We start from the raw sequence: 22,500 nt of genomic DNA, 5'->3' as shown, positions 1-22,500 counted from the left end.
GGGAGGCGGGGGAGGCAGCGGGTCCGGAGGGGTGAGGGGGATGGGAGGGTGGGGTTCCCAGACTCCTGGCCAGGAAGGAGCCCATGAAGGAAGCACCTGAGGGACACAAAGAGAGAGATAGAGAGGGTTAGACAGCTCAGCGTGGATTAAATGAGGGTTTTTTGGGGTTAGGCAGAAGTCTGATGAAGTGACAACAATTTCACTTTGATAAAGAGGAAGAGAAGTTCTAAAATGTTTCTGTTGAGCAAATTCAAAACAGATGCTCTGAAAATTCAGAGATTACAAAGATAGACGTGTAAACGGCTTACAGAGGCATCCAGGGACGTCACAACCACAAATTCTACTGTATATTGTTGGGATTTTTATGTGATTGATCAACATTAAGTGATGCATCCTTCCAAAGTGGAAGGAAAAACATGCTGTTTTTTTTTATTTAGAATAAATAATAATAAGCTTTATTTATATACGGTAGCACCTTCCAACAATCCCTTGCATTGATCAAAGTGCTTTTGAAGGTAAAACATATAAATACAGAGCAAAAATAAATCAGTAAAAAGCTAAAAAGTGTGGTGGGTATTCAAGTTCCCTTTCACTCAAAATAAAATCTGATGTCACCTTCTCACTCCAGAGGTAATCTGATTAGTAAATGTATTATCCCTGGTGCAATTTGATTTCAACATAAATACTGTAATATAATCTGTGAAGTATTTTTTGTATGAAAAAAGTGATAAATTGCTGCTTCTTTTTCCTGAAGTTCATATACTGAAACCAGAAAGCACATGTTTAAATTAGGTGATAAAGCTGTCAAGCCACATGCGTCTCAATATCTGTGTCACTTGGTGCTGACATATTAACCTCAATTAGCGGTTCAGGGAGGGGAAAAAAAGTGAGATAACTTGAAGCGATTAGCCCTGCAGCTGGTCTGACTGGGATTTTTATCTCTTTTCGTTTTAACAGACTCGGTTTCTCTGCAGATCAGATCCAAACTGGTGAAAAGCGAGGCGTCTGTCTGCCGTATCTAAGAGTCAAAGGGAGAATTTGTCAAGGCTGACATGTTTCCACCTGAGAGGTTAGTCGTTATTTTGAAGACGGATCTTTTTAGCATTAGCATCAAATGACAAACAGTGACAGCTGGACGTGGAAGGCCACTTTGAGGGGATTTTGGCTGTAATTCTTCAAGATGCTCCAGCGTGTCATGGTTAAAGAAGAAATATTGAAACCTTCCAAACCTGAAGCAGAGCTTTTCCTTCACCTGATGAAAAAAAGAAACCTTTCCTTTATATTTAGAACATTTCCAGACCGGTTAGATCAAACCAGCTAGGTTGTTGTTCGCTGCAGATTGAAATTTGACCTTCTTGGAAAATGTAAAGCTCTTTTTTATTTTTTATTTATTTATTTTTTTTAAGCATCTCTACATGAAAGCAAATTCGATTTGTTATCTGACCAGCCATGATATTAATGGTTTCAACATTCACACCTTTGGATATATTGCTCATATTCCAGCTCCTGGAACAGCACTAAAGCTGTGTTAATGAATGAATGAGTGACCGTTTACCCTTTGAACGCACATCTGGTCATATATTAATCTCCCTGTGGACATTTACACAGAAAGCCGTGGACACACAGCGGCTCTTTTCAAATTACTCACGGCCATGTTTCATTCATACATTCTGGTATAGCACTCACTGTCACATCCTTCTTTTTCCAAAACTATGCACTGATTTCTGACCTCCAGTTATTGTAATGTTAAATGTTCCTCCATTTTGTTAAATGTATTAATGCAGCCTCTTTACACGGCCTCTCTAAAGTCGAGCACCTACTTCAGCTTCATTCTACATATGAGAAGATATGCTGATGTGTATTAGAGGTGGGCATTTATCTTATCGTTTCTTCTTTTCTATCTTATTGTTTATCATTTATCATGAATTTTTTTATCATAAGAATATTGATTTATTGTTCCTTTGATCAATTTCAGTTATTGAAAAAAAAATCTGACGCTATGATTGTAAACATTATTTTTGATATTTTCTCCACTGCTTGTTCCATCAGAGTATCAATAAACATCAGGAAATTTGAACATGTGATTAAACAGTTTCTGTGTTCATCTAGTGTTATAGATCTCTCTGTTTTTTAACATATGTCAGCCTGAACAACCTATTGTAAATGGGATGCTGTACCATGCAGTCACTGACACAGACCTAAAAAACAAGCTATAGTTTTTTTTAATCGAAATCATTATTGTTACCACAATAGCACCATAAAATATCACAGCAAAATTCTAAGTCTTCATCACCTGCCCACTAATGTGTAGCCAAACTCGAGCACTTAATCCTTCCACTTCAGTTTTATTTGCAGTGTTTTCCAACTCCTATTGGCTCTAACCTCAAGTTAGCTGACCCATAGTTAGCTATTTTCATGAAGAGTGAGGGGTTTGAAATTCCAAACCCTGTGAGGCTCAGAGAAGTGTGTCCTTAAAAGGGGATGGTATCACGTCATTCTTATAGCAGAAGCAGGAGTCTTCAACTCGAGGGCCGGGGTCCTGCCATTTTCAGCTGCTTCTGATTCAGCATAGTGGTGTCATATAATCAGCTCATTAGCAGAACTCTGGATAACTTGATTGTATGCTACAAAGGTAATTCAGCCATTTGATTGAGGTGTGTTGGACCAGGAACACATCTAAAAGTTGTAGGACAGCGGTCCTCGAGGCCTGGAGCTGAAGACCCCTGAAGTTGAGTCGAGTCATTGGTACCAGTGGAAAAGCACCATTAGTTCTGCAGTTAGTCTGACCAACTAGCTGACAAGACTTGATTTGGCCGTTATCTCTCTGAGTGTTATAAAGCCTCATTTTCCTCTTTCACCATTTCATATTTTTGCAGTTTTGGAACCTTCACCCACGGCAGGGGTCTCGAACTCCAGAGCCCTGCAACTTTTAGATTCCCCTCTGCTTTGGCACACCTGGCTCCAGTATTAGCTCATTAGCAGAGCTCTGTAGACCAGGCTCTGCAGTTTCGTCATTTAAGTCAAATGTGGAGAACAAGGGACGCATCGAAAAGTTGCAGAACTCTGGCCCTCCAGGAATGCGGTTTGAGACCGCTAACCTACAGACCGTCTGACTGGTAAATCAAGAGCTTTTTCTTTTTTTCTTTTTTTTTGGGGGGGGAGGAGGAGGTTCAGTTCTGTCTTCACCACAACAGACAAAAGGATCATACACATTACTGCAGACCAGGCGTCGATTCGTCTACCTCTTCCACTCTACCATCACACCAACATGCTCATCGTCCTCCATTTGTGGGGGAGACTAACCCCTGACCCTAAAGGTTGAGAACCATGTCCTCAAACTAAGAGATCCTAGTCACTTCAGACTCGACTGGGAACCACTCCAGTGCATATTGAAGAGAACTTGAGTAGCACTTGTATAAATTCCACAGCAGTGGAGCCTGTGTGCAGTGTATGGCATCTCAAAGATGCAGTCCTCAGGTCTGATCCACATACAGCATGCAGAGGCATCAGACGCTCTGCACTGTGACTGGGAGGAGCGGTTTCATGATTTAATAAGAAGGAGAGAGAGAGCAGAGAAATTCATCGCAAAAAGTAAGTTAGAGTTAAAGGGGGCAGTATTGTGTGTGTATATTGGCATTTTATAGCCCAAATGAGTAACTTTGTTAACTTCAGTTGTTATAAAATGACTTTATAATTTAATCTCTTGGAATTGGGCCTCTGAAACTCCACCTTCAGAAAGTCATCACAACATGGCTGCTCTAGTAACCTTTTAGCAACATTTTACCAGCGTTTCACTGAGAGGTAGCTGCTACAATGAGCTCAGCTGGTGTGTAATTCCACAAGTGTTTGCTAACTGCTGCTGGCTAGTCTGAAGGAGCTGAGTGGCGTTGAGGGGGAGGGATGTTCTGTGAGGCAGACGCTCAGCTTTGAATCTGCAGCTTCAGTCCCATCAAGTGTTTTGCCCAGCTGAATGGTTGCCGTGGGAGACTAAAAGATTTCTCAAACATGCATGAAAGTATCAAAGAAATATTCCGGGTGTGTTTTTGATGAAGGAAAACATTGTAACATAATGTAAAGCTTTAAAAAAGGTTGATTTTACATAACATCGCCCCTTTAAATTGGTTTGAACTATACTGGAAAAATGTAATCATTTAGAAAATCTTGAAAGGATCAAATTTAAACATGACCAAAAGCTTGATCTTGTTCACAAATCAAAGCAAAGTTCAGTCTCAGCAAACCGATTTAGACGAGTGGGTTTGTTCGAGTGGCAGGGTAAGAAGGCAACAAATCCGAATCCACAAGGAATCAAGTAATTAGCCACAGGACAGAGAGAGAGAGAGAGAGAGAGAGAGAGAGAGAGAGAGAGAGAGAGAAAGAGAGAGACAGAGGCTGGGGCGGCTAGGTCGTTACCCATAAACGCTGCGTCGCATCAGAGCCAATTACCACAACCACAACAGTCCACAGTGGAGTCACTCACACATGTACTGTACCCTCACCTCAGCTACATTGTGACGCCCTGACAACCACAACCACAAGTGCCTTCAGCTGTCTGCCAGTCTTTCTCTCCAAGAAACACACACATAATGCACACATGCACCAACACACACACACACACACACACACACACACACAAAAGTGAGAGGGCATGGGATAAATCAGAGCTGGATGGAGCAGTGGCGTTGTTATTAGCTGACAAATCAGGGAGTGTGTGTGTCTATTTGTACAGCTGCTACCCAAGCATTGAAACACACACGCACACACACACACACACACACACACACCCCCACACACACGCACACACACACACACACATCCACGGTTTAAATGTAGAGCCCCCCGCCCCCTCTTTCTCTTGCTCTTGATATTTTCCCTCTCTGTAGTCATAATAAATCGAAGAGGAAAAGAAAAAGATCCATGGAGACATTTATTTTCTCTATTTTGTTCTCACTCAGACAGGATATTTTTACATCTTTCTTTGCCCCCTCCCAATCTGTTCTTGTCCAACGTACATCAGCAGACTCGTAGGCAGTCATAATAAAACGGCGATTGTATAAAGCTGGTTTCCCAAGGCACACCGCCCATCCCGCTTACTGTGCAGACTGTTCACACACACACACACACGTGCACACACAGACGCACACACAGGAGGATCCACACTCCCTGTGTGGTTGATCATTTACTACGTCGGTGAAGAGAAATAAGGTGGACGGGTTAAAAACATCAGCTTCACCTGATGTCCACATTTTCCTCCTCTCCTCCTTTTTCTCCTCCCTCTTTTTCCTGTCACCGGACTCACACACTCACACACCCTTCCCTGTCTGTTTTCTGTTGGCGAGTTGATCTGAAAATCATATTTGCCCACTCCCTCTGGGTTGCCGATATGGAAAATCACACCAGAGGGCCAGTCGCTAACGTAAACCTAATTTCTCTCCCTCCCATTCGTTTCTTCCTGGACTCTGTTTCCACCTTTGTTTCATCCAAATCCACACACACACTCGTCCTCCCGTTCCGTCTGTCGCCACCGCTTCCTTTGGGAAGTTCCCATTGTCCCCCAAAAAAATACCAAACTGCTCAAATAAATCAGCAGCAGCTGATCTAAAAAACACACGACTGCTTTTTAATTTTGTGTACGGTTTCAAACATCATACATAAAAACACACATCATATTTCATATTTCTCTTTGTGCATATGTTATTTATAATAAATACAAGCTGCTGACTGTGGATGCAGCTCCATTCAGTCTCCGCAGTGGTAATTAAAAAAGAAAATGTGTTTGCAATGCTTCTCGTTTTCCCAGCTGGCATCATAACTTGGAAAATTGTGTCAACACGAAAGCAGCGAATCCTCCAGTGTTGACAATCTGAGGTAATAAAAAGCAGAATTATGAGTTTTTATTTACACTCACGCAGTCGCCTGCACTTACAGTGAACAGGATCTGCTTTGGTTTATTTATGAATGGCTGAGATTTGTCAGGAAAAGGAGCCATTTAAAAACACTTAGATGCTGTTTTTGGAGAAAGCCCGATCTGGACGTACGCCTCGACTTTCTGGGTTCTGTTGCTTTGAGGGTTTTTCTTCTTTTGTTTGTTTTTCAGTTTTTATGTCTAAATGTAAGCAACTTACCAAAAGAATATACACAGAACTTGAGAGTTTGGTAGGGGAATATTTTACTAAACAAAAAGAATCATTTGGAACCAAAAGCTTAATACCCACATTGCAATATTACATGTCTTTTCTCTTAAAATAGCCGTAATAAATAAATGCAGGAAAAAAACTACAAAAAAGTGAGACAGAAACTGTGCTGAATGCATCCATTCTTTTTATTTCCATAAAGAAGTACTCAGTGCTTCTTTGTTTAACCGTCTCTTTTAAAGACACAACCATAGAGTGACGTATTCCTTTCCATAACTACAGTAAGTATTCTATCTTTGCTTTTACTTTTTTGTGAATGGAGCCACTGGCGGATCTGTAGCTGCCGTTAGCTCTGGTCCTCCTGCCAGTGATTCAGGATTCAGCTGCTTCTCTTCTGTATTTGAAGCCACTGCTGGAGCTTTCACTGTCATGTAATGTGTAGATTTTCTGTCTCAGTGCTGCTGTGTTTAGTTGTGTAGCATTCTTGGATGGAGAAATTAAAAGAATATGTGTGAAAGTATGCTGTTAACTCTTTGGTTTTTCTGCCTCTTTCCTTACAGCAGTTGATCATCCATTCCTCCAGTCAAAAAGAAGTTGTTCTTCTCTACTGTTGCCACATGCTTGTCAATTTGAAGCAATTACTCAAAGCAATGAACTGGGCTTCTCTAGATATTTACCTTTTAACCAATTGGCATTTTTTAGTTACATAATTATCATTATTTCTCACTGATATTTTACTTGAAATTGACTTTTAATTTGGACTAATTTGAGTCTATATAATTACATATGAACCCTATTGTTATCATTGTAGACTGAGTTGGTGCTATATAAAGTATGAAAATCAACTGGAACGAGTTGACTTGAAATAATGTGTAGAGTAAAACAGAAAGGGGAACGTTACAAGGTGGAACTACTGACAATAGCAGCTGAACAACAGTTTAAGAAATTCAAGAAAATTGTTGAAACTCTTCAAAGAAGCTGGGTTTGCACTGCAAATATTCAAAATCCTCCTGTGGCATCATCCTCCAACAACTTCCTTTGTCTTCTTTGTGGTCTCTGCCAGCAGTAACATCCGGCTGTTCACCATGTGACTCGTGATACACTAATTTCAATATAGCCCAATAATCACCTTCTCCTAACAAAAGACCTTTGTATCAAAAAATCTGACTTTTTTTGAAATTGCAGTGTTTCCAGTAAGCTAATTTATTTTCAGAATTCCAATTTGAGCAATTATATAATACCAAACAAGGTTGTTTCCCCATGTCTTATTTTCAAAATCTCGTGTTAGTAGATTTCTCAATGCCATTAACAGAGACAATCTGCTGCATGTAACCGAGGTACAAAATCTAGCTAAAAGAATACACAACCCTGCATCTTCTTCTGTGGTGCTTCAGCAGTTACTGATGAGTGCTTCGTGAATTCAGAGTGAAAGAAAACAGCACAGCGATTGAAAACAGGCCAGACCGTCCCAAGGTCCTTCATAGTTTTAAAGAGGGAAAGAAAGAGGGAAAGAAAGAAGGAAGAGGATGACAAAGAATGAAAATGGAGAGAAGAAAAGGGAAGCTCCAGAGGGAGGGTTGTTAGTGGTGATAAACCAATGTCACACAGTGGAAGAAGCAAACAAGGATGAAGCAGAGGAGTGATTTCCTTTGTTGCATCTCTCTGAATGGACTGCTGCTGATCAATAGACACACACAAACACACACACACATATACGCACACATACCTGGAAGGATGATGAGTTAAATCAATCTCCATCCAATTGAAGATCAATATCCTCTTGTGTCATATTGTCACATTTTCCAATTAACAAAAGCACTGTGTGCTCATGCTGATATACTGAACTCTCTCTGCGACACACTCATACACTCTTGGACTAGTTGAGACACCTCAAGAGTCTGAATGTGCAGCCTCAGTGTGTGTATGCGTGTGTGTGCGTGTGCGTGTGTGTGTGTGTGTGTCAGAGGTTTTGACTCTCGTTAGCTTGGCTGTTACGCTTATTGCCGAACACTTGGCAACCTCTCGTCAGGCCGACCCTTTCATGAGCCTCCAACCACCAAGAGCCCTGGCACCGAGCCTCCGGCTCTGTGTGTGTGCACATTTGTGTGTGAGTGTGTTGGTGTGTGGGTGTGTGTTTGTGTGTGTGTGTTCAGGGGCAGGAGTCAAGCCAGACCTTTCTGATCTGTTTTGACACCATGGCATTGCGCAAGTGACAGGGCTACTCAAACAAGTCGGTTGAGGAAGGCGCTTAGAAACCCCCTCACACAGACACACACACACACGCACACGCACGCACGCACGCACACCCACAGGTCCATAAAAGCATTGTGGCACTGGGGACATCAACACATTCAATGTGTGAGTAAACGGCAGAGCGGTGCTTTACAAAGAACACGCTCAAGGCAGAAGAGTGGTTCTTTTGCTCGACTTGATCCAGATAGCATTTTCCTCCTGCTCTATCTCATTATTCATCAGCGATTCCTCTTGACTCATTCATGTTCCAGAAAGATGGAGCGAGAGAGAAAGAGAAAAAGAGAGAGAGAGAAAGAATGGTGCACAAGCAAAGCATGGCATGTCGCCTGGGACAAGCAGCCATGCTGAATCACATTACAGCGGGAAGAAGAGAGAGGACAGAGAGATAGAGAAAGCGAGAAAAAGATTGGAGGGGGAGAAAAATGAGATGAAAGAGTTACAAATGAGAGATTTCCCTGTGAGGCGCATAAATCAGCAGACTATGAACAGCAAAGCCTGACTCCCAGGCTGCAGACCCGAGCATCGCCATCCACCACACACACACGCACACACACAAACACACACACACACGTCTCTCTCTCTATGCCTTCACGAGGCTCCGGTAGTTAAGAGTTGTAACTCACTGCATCTACACTTGTGCTTTTATGACATTAAAAGTCCTTACGCTCAAAAGAAACATAATTTGACGGAGCCCACTTCACGAGAATTACAAGAAATAATTCAAAAGAGAAATTAACTGCACAAAAACAGAGGGGGAAAAACTGTACAGGATTGTACCGAATGTGAGACTGTTGGAACAGACTAAAAAAAGAATCTAGGTGTTGCTCAGAGTTTCCCGTCCGCCCCACAGAAGTCTGCTGACTGCGAGTGAGGAGGAAAATGTTTTTGACCACAGACTTAATGGACACCACACAGCCACCCACCCGCAACAGGAGGAAGGACCATTTTTGGTCACGGAGAACAGGAACTCACAACAGGAGAGATTCTTGGGAAGCAGGAAAAGGGTGCGGAGGAGAAGGTTGTCAAAGTACGTTTTTTTCATATTATAGCAGAGAAAACAAGAGGACCTGGGTCTTATGAGACCGCTCCTCCAGCTTGGGCCAGAATGAGACACAGATACTCAGTTCAGGGGTACACACACCAACACACACAAGGCTAATGAAGAGCATAAGGCTGCTGATGTTTAAGGAGAGCCTAGAGTGAAGGTTGACAATGTAATTCCATCTGACTCGTGTGTGCATGTGTGTGTGTTTTGCGCACATTTATAATGAAAACACAACTACTGACCATAATAAATTGAAGGTGTGTGTTTTATCAGGACACCAGGCTGAACCGGGTCCAAACGAGACCACCTCATTACGGGCAGAGTGAATCTCCAAACAGAATGCAACTGAAGTTAACCACTTGTGAATTTTACAACTTTACCTTTTTTTTTTTTTTACAACTTTTACAACTTTACATTTGGCAATCTACAGTACATCAGCTTTTAATCTCTGCTACACACCCTTTTTTTTATTGAAACAATATACTGTATGACTCCCTGCTAACTGTATGACTACTTATGAGTCAAAAGAAAGTTTATGGCAGGATATGATGACATACTTAAAGACAGGGAATGTGATGTAATTGTTCAATATCTCTTTAGATGGTATTTCAAATTACATCTTGTACAAGCTTAATATTTTATATCAGAAGTCAAGACTGATGAATTCATTAGAGAATCCAGAGGATGGAGGCTGGCAGAGGGGACCAGATTACTAATGTCACAGTAGAGAGATGAGCTCACGTTATCAAAATTGGGATAAAAATGAGTTGTTTGATGAGGTGGGATATGTTGATAGGTTTGGTCCTGAGTTACAAAAAAAAAGCTAAGATAAAAAAAAAAAACATTAAGGTATTCAAAACCTAAATAAGGCTTTGAATACCTTATTTCAGAGGCTTAGTATTAGTATTTGAAATACAAAGTCCCTGTAGTGTTGGAAGGATTTTAAGATCTTTTAGCTCTTTTTTTTGTTTGTTTTACGTTGCTGTTTCCAGGCAGCTTTTCTATTCAAAGGCTATGTAAGAAGAAGCGAGGAAATGTCTTTAGATCAAGAATTTAAAAGATATTTAACAGGTGACAGTAGTTAAATATTTAGATGATACATTCTCATTATTTCCCAGACGGTTGAGGTTATGGCAGTGCTAAGAGAATTTTAAAAATGATTAGATAAATCAAGCATCCATATAGGACTTCACAAGTTAGCAACTAGCTAATCATCAAGGACCTTGTGGAAAATGTAAAGACATTAAAGCAATTAAATTCAGACAAAAACGAAGAATGTTTTGTTCTTTTTTCATGTAGTGGTCATGTAAGTTTTATTCAACTGGTGTCCTCAAATTATATCTTTTTGACAAAAGCAACTATAATATTTCTTATTGTTTGTTTTATTGTCAGCCAACAGTTTTAGAAAGAGGCCAGAAAGAGGCAGCAAAACTCAAGTTGTTCAGGTTTCCATAAATAACTCAGAAACATAGATATGGTTTTGTTTGTACTGTCTTTCAGATTTCTCCAATTTAGATTCAGTTTGAGTCAATAACTGAGTTGTAATTGTATAATTTATTCAAAAACATACACATTTCAAAGCAAATACTCTAATTTTCATATGAACTAGCACAAACAATTGCTAACAATGAAGGGCAGACAACAAACTTTAAATGCTATCTAGAAAATGTACAGCAATTCAAATCTGAAATCAGTCAAAAGCTAGATATGTCTTCCTCCTTGTGGTATAGTATTTTTCAGAAAACTCAGATTTAGACAATAAGTTGCTTAAAAATCAGGTACATAATAGCTAATAATATTTATTTTTTTAGTTAACGCAAGCGAGTGGCTAGGTAGCAACCAAGGACATCCAACAAACTCCACACATGGAAAATATCTCAGTAAAGACTGAGTTCAAATAAAACCTGATATGGTTTTGCTAAAGCAGCCTGTCTCAGTAAACCTGAACTACAGCTTGGCTCAGACTGTGTTTATAACATATAAGATACTCATCTAAAAGCAAGTAGAGTTTAGATATGTAGCAGCTAGCTCAGAGTTCAGCAACCTTTTCAATTCAAAGATTCAAAGAGCCAATTTTCCCCAACTGCTACAAGATCTAATATGGCTGAGTCGCGAAACAATGCAGATTTTAGAAACATGTTCTAATTAAATAACTTCTGTTGAAAGTTAAAATAATTAATCTACCTATTGCAAAGCAAAAAAAGAAAAAAAAAAAAACAAAAAGGTCATTTTATAGAATAAGGCCATAAAAAAGGAAAATGAAGAAATGAAGAAAGATACGAATGCCACTTAAATATATAAAAGCTGAAATAAAAACAAGGTTAAATCACTCTTAAAAGCCTTGTAGCACTGGTGCCTTTTTGTTGTTGATACTCTATGCAGATGTTGCATATAAACATACAGATGAACTGCTAAAACTAGCCTTTTTTATTACCTTTATAATTAAAAACACTTCTTATTTGGTTTCGTTTGAGCCACAGTGGAGGGGCCAAGGAGCCACATGTGGCTCTGGATGTTGCAAACCCTGAAGCTCACAATGAAGGACTGTTAGAGAATTCCACACAGGGCAAATTTACAGACATTCAAATCAAAATCCATGAAAAGAATTCCTCTTATTGTTCTTTTCTCATTTAATAATGTTCAGAATCTCAGATTTAGAATCAGTTACTGTACTGTAAATGCTGTGTTTGTTAAAGAAAATTATGCTATTTTTGTTATTGCAGCTCATAATATATCAGCAGGTTAGTACAACATTTCCTGGCTTCATTAATTAAGTTACCAATTAATGAAGCCATAAGCTTGATGCTCTCCATATTTCCCCTTCAAACCACTTGATGATAAAAAAAACAACAGACAGATCTTCTTGATGAGGTTCTACAATTTACGTCAGAAATAAATAAAAAAATGATGCAGATGTAAATCATCTGCAAAAATAACAAAGACTAATTTGAAAACTGACTCCACTCCAACTGCCTGACCCTCTCCCGTATGACCCAAAACTCCTTTATTGTCTAATAATCAATTATACATGCAAATTTACTAGAGAGCCTTTGAATAGTGTCTAATAATACAAATCCTTATGCTAGAATTTTTAACTGGTAAATAGTCATTTTTATCCTATTAAACTCAAATCACCATAAGAAATATAAAGTTAATTTATTCTGAGGGTCTGAATACAAAAACTGAATTCAGGCCTCAACATTCAGCTTAAACTTAAATTTATTTATTTATTTAATTTATTTATTTATTTATTATATATATATATATTTATAATTTAAAATCTTATTTAGAAAAAGGAAAAGCAAGAAGAATTTAAATTCCAAACTTTTAACAGAATTTTACTAAAATAAAAAATAAATGACAGATGTGAAAATTTATATTTCTGTTCACAGTTTTGTGTGTGTGTGTGTGTGTGTGTGTGTGTGTGGGTGCGTGCGTGCGTGCGTGCGTGCGTGCGTGCGTGCGCGCGTGTGTGTGTGTGTGTGTGTGTGTGTGTGTGTGTGTGTGTGTGTGTGTGTGTGTGTGTGTGTGACATTCTCCAGAAAGCTCTTTGCTTTTTCTCCAACTGTTGCCCTAAGGCTTAAAGAAACAAAAGTTTTGAAGCTATTTTAATTTTTTTTTTTTTTCTTCTGCCGCTGCAGCCAAAGATATGCAGCAGCGGTGCAGCATAATTCGGCTCCGGCTTAAGTTAGCTTAAACTCCAGCGGAAATAAACACACCTACACAGCAGAAGCGAAGGAAGAGGGCGGCTGCAGCGGAGGAGACGACATCCTTCGAACCAGCAGACCCAGATTTAACCACATCCAAGTTACCAAGCATCCATCCCAGTAAGGGATCCTGTTGCAAACACTCAGTCCTCCCTGCCGGTGCTTAAACTGGCCATACAGTAAGGTCTGCCAGCAGCACCAGACACTGTGAGTTTCCCTGCAGGGATCAAATATCACATTATTATTGCAACATGCTACTTGCAAGCCATCTACAGAGCGCTCACACCACACAGAGTTACAGCTCAGAATCAGCACAGACTGAGTGTGTGTGTCTGCATGTGTGTGTCTGTGTGTGTGCAAGCGTCTCTGTATTACCCTCCGCATGTGTGTGTTCAACCCCGTCATCGTGCCGTATCGCCCTCCATCATCGTGAGTCGAGGGGTTGTGGTTCCTAGAGAAGCACTTTACTTAAATTAGACCCTCAACGACTCGACGTGCAGGTGTCGGTGTGTTTGTGCCCGCGTCGCCGTGTGTGTGTGTACGCCCGTGTCTTTCCAGCACACTGTGTGGGCGTCAGAAAGTGAGTGTGCCGTGTGTGTTTGTGTGTGTAAGAGAGAGAAGGAGAAGAAGCTGAACAAGAGAGAGGAACGAGATCAGCAGACAGTGAACATAGAGAGAGAGAGAGAGAGAGAGAGAGAGAGAGAGAGAGAGGGAGGTGGGGAGAAAACAGGTGAGAACAACCCAGTCTGACCTTATTTCAGCTCTTTATATTCCCTCATTACTGTAATGTTTACACAGGAATGAAAGTTTATTTGAGAGATCAACAGAGAAGAAATGAAAAAAGACAGAGAGGGATAATAAACAAAAGGAAACCATGGAGAAATGGAGACTTATGGGGTTAAGAAAAGGAGTGGAAGTGCATGAGAGCCATGAATGTCATATTAGGGTTGTGACTAATGATTATTTTCCTTCTAGTTCTGGCGTTTCGATGCAGTCCGCTTATTTATTAGTTTTTACTTATAACGTGCCGCAGTAGAAAACAGCAGAGAGCACCGACTCTAAAAGTGTGAGGCCTTTAAAAAGCAGGAAATCCTGGAGCAGATGTATATTTGTTGTGTTGCTTTAAAATCGCTATGATTATTCATCTATTCTCAAAGTTTGCTGAGCAATAAACACACAAATGATTAATTTATGAGGCTGTTATGTTGATTTTTAAACAGGACTGTTTTAGTGTGTATTAAGTAAAAACTCCCAACAAAGTGAGAGAACCAAATTAATGCCTTTAATGTTTTTCTCCCCACTGCTGAGTTTTTATAGAGATTTTGAATGAAAACAAATATTTTCAGTTAGAAGTTTCTATAAATGGATGCTAGGCTTATTTCACATTTTTTGAAAAGAAAGCATACTTAGTTGCTTAGTTTAAACAAATGAAAGACGTCCTCTTGACTTTATGTCACCCTTTTTATCAACGATAGGTTTCATTTTTCTGCAAACCTGAACACATAACCTTTAGTAATATGTGGGTCACTTTATTTGTTCATGAAAAAAAGGATATTACACCATAAGTTTTAAGAATATAAAATATTTTAAGCATATATCACAAAATGTACATAACTGCAAAATTTGATTGTTTTTCAATTTTCTTTTATGTTAGTTAAATTGTTATGCTATTTTCAGTCGTCTATTGCTGCATAACAACTTGCAGTATCTTAAATATTACCCAATGTTAACAAGGTTGGATGATAAGTTAATAATCAACTCAGTAAATATTAATGTAAAAAACTGATAAAGTTTTTGTGCTGCACTAAAAATGTAGCATTTTATCTGAATGTTGCTTGTCATCAAAACTGTGAAGATTTGAATTAAGTATATTAATTAATGTAAAATTAATCTGGTAACACTTTATTTGAAGGGGGTTGAATAAGACTGTCATGACACCGTCATAAACATGACATAACACATGTCATGAACATGAATAAGCCTTCATGAATATTTATGACTGTTGTCATAAAGCGTCATTCGGTAAATTATGGCACATTTAATACAAAGTTGACATTATTCAAAATGTCTTTGTTATGACAACTTGACATTAACCAAGAAATAATTACTGTTTAAACTTTACCTTTAATAACATAAAGTTACCTGATTTTTAAAGTGCAATCAGTAATACTTTTATAACAAATTTATATCAGTAATGATTTCTTGGTTAATGTCAAGTTATCATAACAAAGACATTTTGAATAATGTCAACTTTGTATTAAATGTGCCATAATTTACCGAATGACGCTTTATGAGAACAGTCATAAATATTCATGAAGGCTTATTCATGTTCATGACAGGTGTTATGTCATGTTAATGAAAGTGTCATGTCAGTCTTATTCACCCCCCTTCAAATAAAGTGTAACCATTAATCTTTTATAATAACTAAATTCAAACAACTTTTAGTAACAAGCCCTAAAAATATGGTTGCTATGGTAAACTTTTATTGTACCATTTGGCTGGAACAGATTCAAAAAATGTTTTACTGTTTTAGTGAAGTTTTACAGTTTTATGATTAAAAAGTTGCTTTTTTTGTCTTTCTGACAAAACAAATCAGATGAGCAAAATTATCTCGACACTTTGTTCATTTTATCCCACTCGTTTTTTGCAGTGTAGCTTATTTGACTTGAAAAACGCCAGCGTTGACAAAAGTGAGGAAGTGCGGTAAAAACGCAGATGACACTAATGATGAAGCAGGAACAGGTAGGAGCGAGCAGCGTTCTCTGGCAAAAAATAAAAAAAACTTAAAAAAATAGTACAGCATCACACAAACGAGGTGCCTGTATTATGCATGCACACATGCATTCCAAATCTTACCAAAACACACATCAAATACAGGCTGAACAGACAGTAGGTGGTTATTAAAAAGACTCGACAGAAAAACAGAGAGGGGAAGACGAGACACTTTACCAGCAATCAAAGATGCAGAGTAAGAAGCCACAGAGGTAGGACGAGAGAGAGACAGAGAGAGAGAGAGAGAGAAACAGGTGGGGGGAGAGAGAGAGAGAGAGAGAGAGCTTCTAATCAGCCTGGATCCAGAATTTAGACAGGCACACACTGAGGCACGAGTAGTCCCAGTAGGATTAGGACCTCAGTTTTCTGTATATGTGTGTGTGTATGCATGTGTGTGAGTGTGTGTGAGCGCGCGCGTGTGCGGGCGTGCATGTGTATGCACGTGTGTATGTGTCCCATGAGACTGATTAGCCATGAATGACTGATGACGGATCTTTGTTTTTTTTTTTAAGACTCTCTTGCCCTCTTTTCTTGTTTCTCTTCTCACAACCCTCGGCTCGGGCAAGAGTTTGGGAGAGGGTTCGCTCATTCACGCACGCACGCGCACGCACGCGCGCACACACACACACACACACTGAGTCAGACACACACAGCTGCACACAACTCCATGTATATTCAACAAAAGGTTCCTGAATATACTTAATGCTTTCATGTGAGTCACTGTGTAACGATCCATGCTGTTCCACACAGCTGCTTCTCTCTCCTTCTTTACTCCTTCACACCCACACACGCAGAAACACACACTGATATGTACCTATTTCCCATTTAGAGCACATTAGCTGTCTTTCACACCAAATACTAAATCTGTTCAATCCGAGCTTCCAGCAGCAGCAGCAGCAGCAACAGCAGCAACAGCAGCGTGGCTCATGAAAAGCGAAGGGCGCTGCGTTCAATGGGCCGTTCGACAACTCTGCATCCTTTAACCTCACCTCCAGATGAACCTACAACTCCCCCTCCTCCCCTCCCACCTCCATGCATCCATCTTAAACGCCTGACAGCAAAACAAACTGGACATAGACTGGCCTGAATGGAGCCTATTACAATGTGAATGAGGTGAAAGGGGTTGAAATGACTGGAATGGAGAAGAAAAAAAATAAAATAAAAACCCCATGGCAGCTGAAAACGAAGTGCCGCGTTGAGTCAAGCAGGTCAGCTGAGTCAGGCACAAACGTGGCCTGTGGTGGCGCAGGCCCAGCTCAGGTGTTGGTCGTGATAAGGGGGTTGCAGCGGTTGTGGCCATGTCGTTTAGAGGCTTGTGGACCTGCAAGTCTGCAGAGAGCATGTGATGCGACTCTGCGTCAACACGGAATTGCTTTGGCCCCTCTGAACAGGAGCAATGTCATGAAAAACAAGCAATTAAAGCTTGTGTTAAAGTTCCATTTCAGGCATCGTAGGAGGTTTTCTTCATGCATTCATGTCTACGGCTGAAAGCAGCGCCTTGTAAAAATATTGACGTCCAGTTTTTCAAATTTTGTGACCTTAAAATTGGAAACATCAATGGATTTCATCAGGATTTGATGTGACGGAGCGGTACAAAGTAGGGAAGTATAATGGTAGATGGATTTTTGTGGCCTGTATTTGTGTCAAGACTACAGAACCACCTTTGGCTGCTGCAGGTTTTACTTTCTCTACTGACTTTACACATTTAGAGTTAAGTTCTTTTTTCCTCATTCTTCACACCTCCAGTTGAGTCAGAATGGATGAAAAGCGTCTGATGTATGTTTTACAAACATTTTGAAGTCTTGCAAACCCAAGTCTCAGTTGGACTTGGGTCAGGACTTTCAAAAGCCATTCTAACACCTGAGCATGATTGACCTAAAGAGTTCTTTTGTAGTTCTGGCTGTATGAAGACTTGTTCTGCTGGAAGGTAACTTCCAGCCCAGTCTCAAGTATTCTCCAGATTCAAACTCTCCACTATGCATACAGAGAGTTCAGAGTGCTAGTTTTCTTCACTACAAACCATTTTGCATTGTGGCCAAATGATTTTGTGTCATAATTGAAATGTTTTGTAATATGTAAACAAAAATGGAGTGGGGTCAGCTTGTAGCGGTTATAGGATTTCTCTTTTGTTGCTGGTAAAAGACCATGAGCCATTTCTCCCAATAGTGCTAGACTTGCACATCTGCTTTGGTTGTATTTACCCAGAATGCCCTGCGCTGTTGTTCGCTTTATGCTTCTGGAGCGGTCTCCAGTCCATTTGCATTCACATATATGTTTGGACTCACCAGAGTTCACTTCTACCAAACCTAAACCTGGATGTTTAGGCGGATCAAAAGCATTCACTTTTTTGGTCCACATCAGAACTTGATAGCTCATTCACACCTCAAACAAGCCAAACTTTCTTGGCAAACAGACTAATGTTGGACTAATTGGGCAAGAGTGAATGTGTCCTTAGTTACCATGCACCTCTTTGACTTCCCTTCTTGACACCAGGCTGAACTGTTTCAACAGACCTCTGAGTGAAGTGTTGTGCGATTGGTCAGAAGTTTGTTGGTGTGGCTACCTACAAAGATTGACAAATGGCTGAGGTTTTATGAATGGAAATTGCAAAGTCGTTGTCAACAGAGGAGGCTGTCCATAGAAAGGTGTGGTGCTTTCTTATGTATTAAAATTCTAATTTAAGTCAAATTCAAAAATACTTTATTAATCCCAAATGGAAATTAAAGTTGTTGTAACTCATTAATTTAGATTCTTCAAAGAGTTATTGAAGATCATGATAGCTGTTGGCAGGAAAGATCTTCTGCAGCAGTCTGTATTGCACTGAATCTGAAGAAGCCTCCAAGACAGTCTTGTGAAGAGGATTGTCAGGGTTGTCCATCATTTTTTTTGATCCTATGAAGAATCCTATGTGGTGTGATGTATACTGAAATGAAAGGGGTGTCCAGATGTGGTCTGGCACTGTGTGTGAAAGATGCGTGCGAATACGAAGTGAACCACAGGGGCCTTCAGTGGTATCAAAGTAAAGAGGGCTGAATTTAAAGGCATGACAGACTTTTTAAAGTTATATTTATAAAAATTGTTGATACCCAACTCTGAATATTCCTACCATTTCATGATTATGCAGATCTTTGTGTTGGTTTTTCATAAAATCCCATTAAAATGCATTGAATGTCAACATTTTCATTGGATATGAATACTTTGCAAGGTCCTGTATTTGCAAATGACTGCGAGCGGCACCTCTTCCGACACAGAGCAAGAAGCTGTTTTAGCCTTGTGTTTAAAACATCATTTTTCCTCTCATTCCGCTGACTTCAAAGGCGTCTCGCTGAGCTCTCACTCCCTGTTGCCAAATCCTCCAAACGTTTCTGATTTAGTGAGCTGGCCGCGGGCCGAGCTGCCCCGGGACGGCCCGTTAACAACCGGCCGTGTGGTGGGGAGAGAAAAGGAGAAGGGAGAAACAAACAAGGCAGTGTGGAAGAGGGGGGAGGAAGCAGACCGAAACTGAGACAGAAATGAGAGAAGTGCTGAGAGATGCAGGGCTGCTAACAACACAAGGAAGGAGAAAGGTTGCAGAGGGAGGCAGACGGAGACGGGAGATGGATATAAGAGGTGTGGGGATCGATTGAAAAGGGAGAAGAGAGCAGAGGCGAGCAGGGAGAAACATGGCTCTGAGGAGAAGGAGGAAGACAAGGAGGAGGAGGAGGGCTGGAGCACCACTCGAAGAGCTGAGAGGAGCGAATGCCCTGGTGAAGGGGAAGTGAAAGAGGAAAGCAGAAGGGGGAGGAGGAGGGAGGAGCAAGGAGGAAAGTCTGGCTAGAAAGGGAAAGAAGAACAGGGAGGAGAAGAAGAAGAAGAAGAAGAAGAAGAAGAAGAAGAAGAAGAAGAAGAAGAAGAAAAGAGGCAACCACATGGACACAGGAAGTCTGGCGCTTTCCTCTTACATGCCAAGTCATCAGATGGCGGTGTGTGTTCACACCCCTGAGATGTCGCAACCAAACGCGCCCCATTCCCTTTCAAATCACTGCTACCAACAATAAGCAGCTGTTCTCCACTTGGAAGGGAGCTGGATACGAGACAAAAGTCTTTCTGTCACAGAGACACTCGCCTCTTTGGAGCAAACGTGAATGTGGCTCCCTCTGCCCCCAAACTCCACCATCAAAGCCTCCATAATACACTTACACTTTTTCTTTATCTCTGCACTGATACCAGCCCTCAGGTGGCCCCAGTCTCTTACTCTCAGGTCAGCGTGATTAGTTGTAGCGATACATTCAAGAATATTTTTAATGCATTTGCATAAAGTGGAATTTGAAATGGAAATGATTTTTTGTAATTTCACCGGACAATTTCCTGACAATGCCGGACCTTAATGCTGAATTCCTTTTTTTTTTTTTTTTTTAATCTGATTTGTTTGTCACACTTCCAAATATGCGACTTGTATGTGATCTCCTGTGTGAACTGGAAACAACATGAAAGTGTCCCACATGCGCAGTAGAGGGTGCAGTAACGTCACTAGTCACAAACGGACTCAGTGTTTTGCCAGCCCCCATAAAAAAGAACTAGTGCTAAGTGTTGCGGAAGTAAACATGGATGCTAATGGTGGAGCATAGCTTACGATTTTGAAGTTGTTGTCCTGCCAGAGCAGCACAGTATATGGTTCGCCATGATGGTTGTTTTTCTTCCCGCTTACACGTATAGTGACGTTTGTTGAGTAACGATGACGTTGAGGTCGGATGAATGTGACTTGGCTGTACAGACACAGGTCAGATTTGAAAAGATCGGATATATAACGGATTTAGGAACACATATCCAAGCGGCCTCGGTCCCATTGGGAGGGTCCGTCAGTCAAACCTTCCTCACTGCGGGGCAGTAGAGGACAGTGGCTGATTTTTTTTTAATTTATTTTTTTGCTGAGGTAGATAAGATTGGCCTCACGTGTAAGTGTTGGCCCATCACTGATCTCCTAAAATGAAGGAAATCGGGGCAGATTTATCGTGAACCTCCAATTTTTACTACTGCTATAGGAATTGCTCTGAGGTTTTGTCACCACTCTATATAGTGCAACATTGGGATGACACGCTGATATTAGCTGGGTTATAAATTGAGATCGCGTAGCAAGCCTGCTGCCAGCTGCGTACAGATAGATGTGTTTGTTTTTTCATGACCAAAAATATTTCCAAGCATACAAATTTAGCAGGTGGCGAACTCTAGCAGTACTCAGCAGCAGGTGAGGGAGGGACAGAATTATGCTTGCTACAAACTGCCGGAGAAAACACGGACCACCCCCAGCACTTGACTTCAAACTGCAGACACTGGAGAAATTGTGTTGGCAGAAAACACACAATTGCCACGTTTTTGAATGTTGCCACATTGATTGTACTCTTCTTTTTCATTTGCATCATCATGGTGTCCCCACAAACATCAGTGTGCTGTAGCATCTCCAGCACTATGATCAAGTGTTGTTGTCAAGAATGGTAAAAGTCCACAAATTGGCCAAATACAATACATGACATTTGACAAATATTCCCCATACTACATCTTGCACCAAGCAGCCCCATGTAATTTTGATTTCAATACAAATTAAAAAAAAAAAATATTTTTTTTTCTAAACCATTGTCTACTATATTTTTTTTCCTGCTTGCTCAGTCCAGTTGACCATGGCACAGTATTGATTAAATTTAGGTCAGAATAATTTTTTTTCCTCCCTTTTGAATTAAACCAAGTTGACAGTTTACACTCTTCTCCCTCCAGCCTTGGCTTGGCTAGCCGCAGCCCTCACCAGCTGTCTCCTCCAGGCAGGGGGTCGTCTGGCACGCTGCACCCGAGATGTGCCCCCTTGTACCCAGGGTAGAATGGGTAGGGGTTTGAGAGCGGGGGTGAACAATTCTTCTAACTGGGATTTATCCACTGACTACTACTGACTCAGCTCTCTGTGTCCCAATCACACAAAAACACACACTCACACACAAACAGGCAGGCGTCTCCTCTCTTGCTTTCACTCACTCAGACTCTTAAGAGGCGTAGGATACGCCGGCCCGGGGAGTCCCGGGAAGACGGCTGGGTGCTGTCAGGCAGTGGTAATCTGACTGGATTACCAACCAGGTGGAAAGATTCAGACCATCTCCTTCCCACCCACTTACACCTCCATCCCCCCTTCTCTTGTTCTTCCATTGCCGTTTCAGCGTTGCTCGTCATCTCATCGCTTTTCTGGCTTAACACAATGACACGCACTCAACGAGACTCCCGAAATTCCATGCACAAAAACAGCAAGCACATACAGAGAGGAAGTAATGAAGGGGTGTGTGTCACACACGCCGGCGTTACGATCAAAGTCAAGAAACTTCCAAGAGCCCACGAGATTTTTTTTTTCCAGGCATGATCACGATGAGCGGATAGGGGCGCAGATATTCGGTGCAGGATCTGGAGTTTGGTGAACAAGACTCAACATGAAGGGAATCAGAGCAAGAGAGAGGGAAGACACAATCAACTGGGAGGTTATCTACTCTGACAACACAAGGAGGAACTGAGAATATGAACCCTACAGAGTTGAGAATGAGTGTTTGTGTAGCATGACACTAATGTAAACTCCAATACG

General features: G+C 40.8%; 1 protein-coding gene across 1 annotated transcript in view; it reads right to left on the bottom strand.

Moving 5' to 3' along the window:
- bahcc1b (BAH domain and coiled-coil containing 1b) overlaps positions 1 to 22,500 on the bottom strand; it is a 68,994-nt gene that overhangs the window by 39,102 nt on the left and 7,392 nt on the right. The window contains exon 3 of the mRNA XM_015000344.2: positions 1 to 96. This exon is cut by the window's left edge and continues 63 nt beyond it. Coding sequence (XP_014855830.2) covers positions 1 to 96 — 96 coding nt within the window. The remainder of the gene's footprint in view (positions 97 to 22,500) is intronic.

The sequence above is a fragment of the Poecilia mexicana genome, unplaced genomic scaffold (genome assembly GCF_051168715.1).
Source record: "Poecilia mexicana isolate PSO_F unplaced genomic scaffold, ASM5116871v1 scaffold_19, whole genome shotgun sequence".
NCBI lineage: Eukaryota > Metazoa > Chordata > Actinopteri > Cyprinodontiformes > Poeciliidae > Poecilia > Poecilia mexicana.
This window is presented reverse-complemented; position numbering and strand designations above follow the sequence as displayed.